Here is a 10,470-nt window from a genome sequence, read left to right as displayed (position 1 = left end):
TTATCTTTCAAAATATATAAAAAAATTGGGCCAAATTTATTGTTGTCTTATTTTTTAATTAAAAAAAGTGAATTTTTTCCAAAAAAAGTGCGCTTGTAAGACCGCTGCGCAAATACGGTGTGACAAAAAGTATTGGAATGACCACTATTTTATTCTCTAAGGTGTTAGAAAAAAAATATATATATAATGTTTGGGGGTTGTTTAAGTAATTTTCTAGCAGAAAAAACTGTTTTAGTCTTGCAAACACCGAATCTGAAAAACACCTAAGGTCTGGAAGTGGTTAATGTGCCATGTCATTTTGCTTAGGGCCCCAGGGAGGTCAGGATCGGCACTGGGTCTTGTAATGACCTGGGGGGAGTGGTGGCGGGGAAACTCATGCTATTTTTTTCCATGATTTTTATCCATATTGCAGGGACCAAACATTACACTAAAGCCGCAAGCAGTATTAAATTTATTTTTTCTTATAGTAATCTCATGTTGTGCAGGGACATTTCTAAACACGTGCCACTACTATAGACACACAGCAGGTGCGATATTTAAAGGAATTTTTGATTTTTTTTTTCACTTTAAGCATCATTAAAATCGCTGCTTCAGAAAAAACTACAGTTTTTAAAAGTTTTTTTTCCATTGATACATGTTCCCTGGGGCAAGAACCGGGTTCTCAAAGACGCTTTCCAACAATAACTTGAATATTGGGCTTTAAAATGAGCACTTTTGAATTCGAACGTTCAAGTCCCATAGACTTCAATGGGGTTCTAAATGTTCGCGCGAACGGTCGGTCTGTTCGAACGTTCTGGTGCGATCCGAACGCGGGTATGTTCGGCTCATCCCTAGAGAGGAGCTTCTCTCCAATTATTTTAGCTGAGGCTGCAGAGAAAGGGACTGGGGAATCTGTGTCCTTAGTCCCTTTCTCTGTCTCAAAGGGGAGACCCCCCAACAAGGCTGATAAAAAAAGAAAAAAAATTGCAAAATATATATATATTTTTTTAAATAATAAAAATGTAAATAAAAAAAACACACTGACAATCCACTCCCAATGCCCCCCCCCCCTCTAAGAAAGCACTGTTAAAAAAATAATAATACAAATGGTAAAAAAACTGTCACATGACATTATAAAAAAAGTATCGGTAATCAGTATCGGCGAGGACTTGAAAAAAAGTATTGGTACTTGTACTCGATCTCAAAAAAGTGGTATTGGGACAACCCTAGTACTAGGCATTTGGAAAAAAAAGCGGCCATGGGCTAGATTCACAGAGAGATACGACGGTGTATCTCCTGATACGCCTTCGTATCTCTGACTTAGGCTGGTCGTATCTATGCGCCTGATTCATAGAATCAGTTACGCATAGATATGCGTAAGATCCGACAGGTGTAACTGTGTTACACCGTCTGATCTTAACTGCAATTTAAAAATGGCCGCGGGGGGCGTTCTCGCTGATTTACATTGAGAAATATGTAAATCAGCGAGATACGGCAATTCACGAACGTACGCGGACCCGACGCAGTGTTGTTACGACGTTTCCGTAGCGTTTTTCCCGGTGTATACTTACCCCTGCTTCTATGAGGCGCAGCCAATGTTAAGTATAGCCGTCGTTCCCGCGTCGATTTTTTTTTTTTTTTTACGTCGTTTGCGTAAGTCGTTCTCGAATACGGATGGACGTCATTTACGTAAGCGTCTAAACCACTGACGTCCTAGCGACGTCATTGGGAGCAATGCACGCCGGGAAAATTCGCGGACGGCGCATGCGCATTTAAATTTGCGCGGGAACGCGCCTGATTTAAATAGTACACTCCCCCTAGCCGCGGAATTTGAATTCCGCCGGGGGATTTACGATCCGCGGCCGCAAGTTTGGAGGTAAGTGTTTAGTGAATTAGCCACTTGCCTCTCAAACTTGCGCCAGCGGATCTTAAATCACATAGATCACGCGGATCTAAAGATCCGCTGATCTATGTGAATCTAGCCCCATGTGTTCAGCATCGTAACCTGGTAGCATGGTAACACAGAGTCCATCAGGGTTCAGGACAGTTAGACAATTAGTCAATGGACACCAACAAATACCAAGTCCATTCAACTGAATACGTCCATCCAGTTCAACCAGTATCCAGATAAGGTAAGCAACAAAGGTTTCTTTTTACCTACAAATTTGGAAGCAGTGTTTTTGTCGTTATTGTTCTTCTTGTTTGGTGGTTGTTGTTGGGTTGCTGGTATTGTTGATTGTCTAGTCAATGCTCGACTTAGCATATAAAAGGGAGGTAATCTTTTCTCCTAATTCATGTCTTATGTAGTATAGTACACGTGGAGTTTACTTATTGTGGATACTTCAGGACAGAAGAGCAAGGATTTAAAACCATCAGGAGTTTGGAATTAGCTGACTCTCTTCAGTAAGTACCAATTTTTGACTTTCCTAAGGACTCGATCACACGGCAATACTTTTATACTCAATACTTTTTGTCACACCGTATTTGCGCTGCAGTCTTACAAGCTCACTTTAAAAAAATATATAAAATAAGACAACAGTAAAGTTAGTCCAATTTTTTTATATTGTGAAAGATAATGTTACGACGAGTAAATTGATAACCAACATGTCACGCTTCAAAGTTGCGCCCGCTCGTGGAATGGCGACAAACTTTTACCGTTAAAAATCTCCATAGGCGGCATTTAAAATAATTCTACAGGTTGCATGTTTTGAGTTACAGGAGGTCTCAGGGCTAGAATTATTGCTCTCGCTCTACCGATCGCGGCGATACCTCACATGTGTGGTTTGAACACCGTTTTCAAATGCGGGCGCTACTCACGTATGCGTTCGCTTCTGCGTGCGAGCTTGTCGGGACGGGGCGCTTTAAAACATTTTTTTTCTTATTTATTTTACTTTCTTTTTATTTATTTATTCAGCTTCCAGCACTGCGTCGCTTTAACTGACATTTGCTCGACGTAACTCCCAAACAAAATTGGCGTCCTTTTTTCCCACAAATAGAGCTTTCTTTTGGTGGTATTTGATCACCTCTGCGCTTTTATTTTTTTGCGCTATAAACAAAAAAGGGGGGACAATTTTGAAAAAAAGCACAATATTTTTAACTTTTTGCTATAATAAATATCCCAATAAAAAAAAAAAATGTTCTCAGTTCAGACCAATACGTATTCTTCTACGTATTTTTGTTTAAAAAAAAAAAATCAATAAGCGTTTTCTTATTCATTTTTATTGATTTTATAATTTTTTACACTGAAATAATAATAAAAAAAAATGTATCACTTTTATTCCTATTACAAGGAATGTAAACATCCCTTGTAATAGAAAAAAGCATGACAGGTCCTCTTAAATATGAGATCTGGGGTCAAAAAGACCTCAGATCTCATATTTAGACATAAATGCAAAAAAAAAAAAAATGGAAATTTTGTCATTTAAAAAAATGACAACAAAAAAATGTCTCTTTAAGACGCTGGGCGGGACTGACGTTTTGACGTCACTTCCGCCCAGCAATGCTATGGGGACGGGTGGGGGCCATCTTGCCCTCACTCGCATCCTCACACAGTAGGCAGCAGGACCCGATCGCCTCCACCGCTACCGATGGCTCCGGTAAGCAGTACCGCATATGCCAGCAGTCTGTGGAACGAATTATCCGAGTTTCCATTGATTCCGAACAGCTTCAGTGAGAGGCAATAAATGATTCCTGTGCCAGGTCTTAGGAGGGCCCACACTTCCTTCAGGTCGGACCTGGTACACGGGAAGGCCAGGCAGTTTCTGACATACGATGTAAGGTTGGGACTTCCAGCGGTCAGCTAATTTGTGTTTCCCTGGAATGCCAAAGTTTCTTAACAGAACTCGGTCTCCTGGCTGCAGATCCTGGATCCGGACTCTCAAATCAAAGTTCCTTTTGTTCCTAAGTTCCCGTTTTTCAGAGCTAGAGCGTGCCTGCTCATAGGCCGTCTTTATGCTTCTCCTCAAGCGGTCCACATATAGCCTTTGTGGGAGGCTGCAGAAGTGTGATCTAGGGATATTCCGAATGCCAAGTCTATCGATAAGCGAGCTTCTCGCCCAAACATCAACCGGTATGGTGAGTATCCAGTTGTGTCACTCGTGGTGCAATTGTACGCGTGCTAGACATGTGCATTAGTTTTCGTCCGAATGCATTTTCGTCTGAATTTCAGCTATTTTCGTTATCGTTTTAACAAACGATAACGAAAGCACAGAAAACGAAAAACGAAAGATCCGACATAAACAAATGCTTTATTTTCGTTTTCGTTTTGTGGTCGAATGTGCTATTCTACATAGAGAGAAAAGATTTGATTTTTTATTTTTTTTTAAAGATTCTGTCAAATCTTTTTTTTTTTTAACATTCGACAGACACCATAAAATGGTACTAATATATCGCCTAAATTCCCTTATGCCACAAGGTTTAAACCAGGGGTCTCAAACTCAAATTACCTGAGGGCCACAAGACAAGTTTCCATATCCCATGGGGGGCCGCATGCAAACTTTCAAACTTCAAAAACAGTACTGGTGTCAGCGAACGTATTATTAACCCTGACCACTACACTGCACACTGACAACTACACTACACACTAACCACTCACCATCAGGGTACAGCACATCAGGGCACAGGGCACAGCACACATGAGTGCACAGCGCACATCAGGGTACAAAGCCCAGCACATCAGGGTACAAAGCCCAGCACATCAGGGTACAAAGCCCAGCACATCAGGGTACAAAGCCCAGCACATCAGGATACAGGGCATATCAGAGCACAGCATATAGGGGTACAGCACAACAGGTCACATCAGGGTGCACAGCACATCAGGGCAGGGCATATCAGGACAGGGCACATGGCACAGTGCAGGACATGGCACATCAGGGCACAGCACATCAGGACAGGGCACATAGCACATCAGGGTACAGGGCACATGAAACAGCACATCAGGGTACAAAGCCCAGAACATCAGGGTACATGGGGCACATCAGGGTACATGGGGCACAATCACAGCACATCAGGGCACATGGGGCATATCAGGGCACATGGGGCACATACGAGCACACCAGGGCACATGAGAGCACATCAGGGCACAATCAGGGAACATGGGGCACATGAGAGCACATCAGGGCACAGCACATCAGGACAGGGCACATGGCACATCAGGGTACAGGACATGGCACATCAGGGCACAGCACATCAGGACAGGGCACATGGCACATCAGGGTACAGGGCACATGAAACAGCACATCAGGGTACAAAGCCCAGCGCATCAGGGTACATGGGCCACATCAGGGCACAATCAGAGCACATGGGGCATATCAGGGCACATGGGGCACATACGAGCACACCAGGGCACAATCAGGGCACATGAGGCACATCAGGGCACAATCAGGGAACATGGGGCAGATGAGAGCACATCAGGGCACATGGGGCACAGCACATCAGGGCACATGGGGCACATGGCACATCAGGGTACAGGGCACAGGGTACCCTGATGTACAGAGCCCAGCACATCAGGGTACATGAGGCACATGAGGGTACATGGGGCACATGGCACATTGGGGCACATGAGGGTACATGGGGCACATCAGGGCACATGAGAGCACATCAGGGCACATGAGAGCACACCAGGGCACAATCAGGGCACACCAGGGCACATGAGGGCACAATCAGGGCACACAAGAGCACATCAGGGCACATGGGAGCACATCAGGGCACATGAGAGCACATCAGGGCACATGAGAGCACATGAGAGCACATCAGGGCACATGAGAGCACATCAGGGCACATGAGAGCACATTAGGGCACAATCAAGGCACATGAGAGCACATCGGGGCACATGAGAGCACACCAGGGCACAGGTCAGCATTTACTTGTTGTTTTCTTCAAAGGCAGAGTAGCGCAGGAAGCGTCTGTCATAAGTTCACTTGTCTCTCCTGTCACGCTGCTACTCCCCGGCAGCCCCCCCCCCCCTCTTTTCGTCCATTTCAGATAATGTCACAAGCAAATGGGGATGGACGAGAAGAGAGGAGGGGCCGCCGGGGAGTAGCAGTGTGACATGAGAGACAAGAGAACTTATGACAGACGCTTCCTGCGCTACTCTTCATGCACATCGATCTACACTTCCGCGACACCCGCCCTGCCTGCGGGCCATTTAAAACCGGTCCGCGGGCCGCAAATGGCCCACGGGCCGGTACTTTGAGACCCCTGCTCTAGGGTCTAGGGTCTATTTTTTTGTGATCACTTTAATTCCTATTACAAGGAATGTAAACATCCCTTGTAATAGGAATCGTTCGTGACTGGTCCTCTTTATGGAGAGATGGTCAATAAGACCCCACATCTCTCCTCCAGGCTGGAAAGCAAAAAAAATTCACAGATCTCATGATCTCATGATTACCAGCCGCTACTGCTTTGTTTACATCTGCGGCCCAGACGTGACATCAGAACGGCGCACCCGGGCCTCCGACGGTCATAGAGATGACTGGTGACCATTTGGTACCCTTGCTATGCTATGGTCATTATCCGGTGGCGGACGATTCTTTTTCCGTGTCCCCGATGGCACGGGAGACCCTGGAGAAGCACCGAATGGCGGCGGAAGGGGGGGATGTCCCCTCCCGTCACCTGTAAGAACGATCAAGCGGCGGAATTTATGGTGCACAGAATCGCTGGCTGAAAAGAATGATATTTGAATGCTGCATGCAGGCAGCATTCAGATATCCCCGCTGAAATTCTCTGTGATATCCCACTAACAGCTATCTAACAAGGAATGTTTTTCTTACTAACAGATGGTAAATAAAAGCAGTGAGCGTTGTCACCCTATAATAGGACGTTACTGACAGGATTACCAGGTAAAATTACATTTTAAGAAGTCTGAAGATTAATGCAAATATAAAGTTTTTGTACTTTAAAGCAAACTTTAGTGTGTGATCAGCCAAAACATTTTTATGTTTTTGATAGGGTGGGAAAAAATGAAAACTCTTGCTTGGTTTGTGCTTCTATCTGGGGGCACCGTTCGAGAGATTTCCTCTCATCCCATTGACAATGGTGTCAGAGAACAAAGAGAAAGTCGTGCAAATTCTTCAAAAGCAACACAGACAGCCTTTAGTAGACATGTGCAATTTGTTTCATTACAAATCAAAATTCAGACCAAATTTTCTTTATTCAGAAATTCGGACGTATCTGAATTTCCAAATCACAATAGTACCCAATTTCAACAAATCTGAAATAAATTATAACAAAACAAAATTATCCGTATTCAAATTTGAAAATGAATTCAATTTCAAAAACTATTTGGAATTCAAAAATGAATTTGAATTTGATATGGTAACATAATAAATACAGTAAAGTCTAAAAGTGAAATAAGATGATAATTCCTACTTATGCCTCGTACACACGACCGGTTTTCCCCTCGGGAAAACTGCCATGACAGCTTTTGGCTGAGAAAACCGGCCGTGTGTATGCTCCATCGCAGTTTTCCCGACTCTTTTTTCCTGCCGGGATTCCCAGCAGTTTTTAAGCCGGCAGTTAACTTATGGGGAAAATCTGCGGTGGAGCGTACACACGGCCGGGTTTCCTGACCAAAGCTCTCATTGCAGTTTTCCTGCCGGGAAACCCGGCCGTGTGTAGGGGAAAAAGCTACTGAACAGGTTCTCGTTTTTCCCCTCGGTTTTCCCAGCTGACTTTTTATCGCCAGGAAAACCGATTGTGTGTACAAGGCATTTGGCTGCTTTATAAAATAGAAAAGAACAAAATAAAATAAAACAGAATAGAATAAAACAGAACAGGATTGAAAATAATATAATAGAAAATAATAAAAAAAATAGAATAGAATAGAATAAAATAGAATGAATATAGCCATCTTCTGAATGTACATTTTGAACTGATTAAAAAAAAAAAAACATAATTTACAAAAGGAATCCAAATATACGAAACAGATTCCGAAAATGAATCATTCTAACATAATTATTAATTTAGTGACCGAATCTGAAACAAAACAAATTTTTCCAATGTGCACAACTCTGGTCATCAGTAGCGTGGGAAAGGGCCAGAAACTTGTCAGATTTTTATTTTTCCCCCACTGCAGATTCTTTCTCACTTTCTGTTTGGTGAAAGTGTTGTCACACCGGTTATAAGTGAGGGCACATCTCTCCAACGCAGCCCCGGATAGCAAAAAAAATAACAACACTGGGCCAGATTCACATAGAAATGCCCAGGCGCAGCGTATCAGAGATACGCTACGCCGCCGTATCTTACCTGGCTCTAAGTCGAATCCAGGAAGATTTAGTAAGTAAGTTACGGCGGCGTAGTGTATCTCTCGGCGCGTATTTCAAATTGGGCGGGTAGGGGGCGTGATTCATTTAAATGAAGCGCGTCCCCGCGCCGATTGAACTGCACATGCTCCATTTTAAAATTTCACGCCGTGCTTTGCGCGAAATGACGTCGCAACGACGTCATTTTTAGAACTTCGATGTGACTTACGTCCATCCCTATTCACGGACGACTTACGCAAAAAAAAAATTCAAATTTCGACGCGGGAACGACGGCCATACTTTAACATGGCAAGTCTATCTATACGCCGCAAAATAGCAGCTTTAACTATACGCAGGAAAAAGCCAAATAGAGACGACGTAAGAGAATGCGACGACCGCGCGTACGTTCGTGGATCGTCAGAAAAAGCTCATTTGCATACCTGACGCTGAAAATTACGCAAACTCCACCCAGCGGGCGCCAAAGTATTGCATCTAAGATCCGAAGGCGTACGAAGCTGTACGCCTGTCGGATCTTACACAAATGCCGTCGTATCTTGGTTTGAGGATTCAAACTAAAGATACGACGCAGGTAATTTGAAAGTACGCCGGCGTATCAGTAGATACGCCGGCGTACTTGCTCTATGAATCTGGCCCTCAGGGTCTAATCCTTCCCCACTCAATCTAGAACTGAACGAAAAGAAAGTTTGGGCTGGACATACACTTTAATTCATTACAGTTCTTCTTTGATTTGAATTGACTAACCTTTATCATTTTCTACTCTCTTTTATAGGTCCCATTTATCACCTCTCCCTGGTTTCCGGACTTTCTGCCCATTCCAGTTCATACTTGATTTCTGATGATGTCACCACATCTTAAATTTTTCATCTTACTCTCGATTTCTCTTGTTTTCTTTTCTATATCCCAATTTCTTTTTAACAAAACTCCCTTCTTTACACGCTCACATTACTCTGCTCCCAAAAATAAACCGGTCCATCTCCTTATTGTGTCATCCTGGAGATCGGGTTCTTCATTCCTTGGACAGATCTTCAATCATCACAATGACGTCTTTTACCTCTTTGAGCCTGGACACTCTATCTGGATGAAGTTTCAGAATGAAAGTTCCGAGCTGCTACATTTTCCCTTAAGAGATCTTCTACGATCGCTTTTCACCTGTGATGTGTCCCCTCTTCATCAGTATCTTCCTAATGGGGGAAATCATACTTCTGACTTGCGCTTCTTTGGAGAAACTCGAGCGCTCTGCACCCCACCATTTTGTTCCGCCTTTATTCCTTCTGAAGGTTACGATCGCCTCAAGTGCTACCATCGTTGCAAAAATTATTTGCTGGATAGAATGAAAGAAACATGCAAGACATACAGCCACGTTGTGATGAAAACAGTCCGGATTTTAGACCTTTCTGTTCTGCTTCCCCTTTTCCGAGACCCTGCTTTTAATCTTCATATTTTGCACCTTGTAAGGGATCCCCGAGCTGTTGCTTTGTCAAGGAAATCCTTTAGTCTTAATACTGATGACCATATTGTACTTAAAGCTGATGGAAATAAAAATATTACAATAAGCAGGGTAATGGAGAAGATTTGCAAATCTCAGGTTGACATCAACAATGTGGCTAAAGCAGCTGAGGTGTTGCGAGGACGATATATGGCAATTCGACTTGAGGACCTTTCTAATGAACCTCTTAAATACCTTAAAAAAATGTACAGTTTTGCTGGCCTGTCTCTCACTAAAGACCTGGAACAGTGGGTTTACAATATAACTCATAAGGAGGTAGAAGAGTCCCTGACTTTCTCACGAAACTCCTCAAAGGTGGTCCAAAAATGGAGAACTGATCTGGACTTCAACTTCGTAAAACAGATTCAAGACAACTGCAAAGAGGCAATGGATCGGTTTGGTTACAGGCCGGCAAGATCCAAAACAGAACAGCAAAATTTGACTCTGGACTTAGTAAATAAAGAATGGTCATTGGAATAAGCCAAATAATCCTGCACAAGTGAACAACAGTGTACCTCACAGCCCTATACAACCTTCTGATGCCACTAGGAAAGGTTCTCACTAGTGATTTTTTTATGAGAATGCAGCGTGATGAATTGTTTTGCAGTGGCTTTGGCACAGAAGGCAGAACTTTAGTTTGCAGATACCTATACTTGAAAAACATAAAATGTCAATGTCTAATTCAAACCTATAATACACATTGTGTGGGAGTGAAGTTAATAACAAGCATTGATTTATCGCAGT

General features: G+C 43.2%; 1 protein-coding gene across 1 annotated transcript; it reads left to right on the top strand.

Moving 5' to 3' along the window:
* The first annotated feature begins 9,026 nt into the window (after positions 1–9,026).
* Positions 9,027–10,470, top strand: LOC120914498 (carbohydrate sulfotransferase 6-like). The gene has a single exon (XM_040325173.1). The coding sequence runs from the start codon at positions 9,076–9,078 to the stop codon at positions 10,204–10,206; it is 1,131 nt and encodes a 376-aa protein (XP_040181107.1). The 5' UTR covers positions 9,027–9,075; the 3' UTR covers positions 10,207–10,470.

This window comes from Rana temporaria, chromosome 9 (assembly GCF_905171775.1).
Source record: "Rana temporaria chromosome 9, aRanTem1.1, whole genome shotgun sequence".
In the NCBI taxonomy this organism is placed as follows: domain Eukaryota; kingdom Metazoa; phylum Chordata; class Amphibia; order Anura; family Ranidae; genus Rana; species Rana temporaria.
This window is presented reverse-complemented; position numbering and strand designations above follow the sequence as displayed.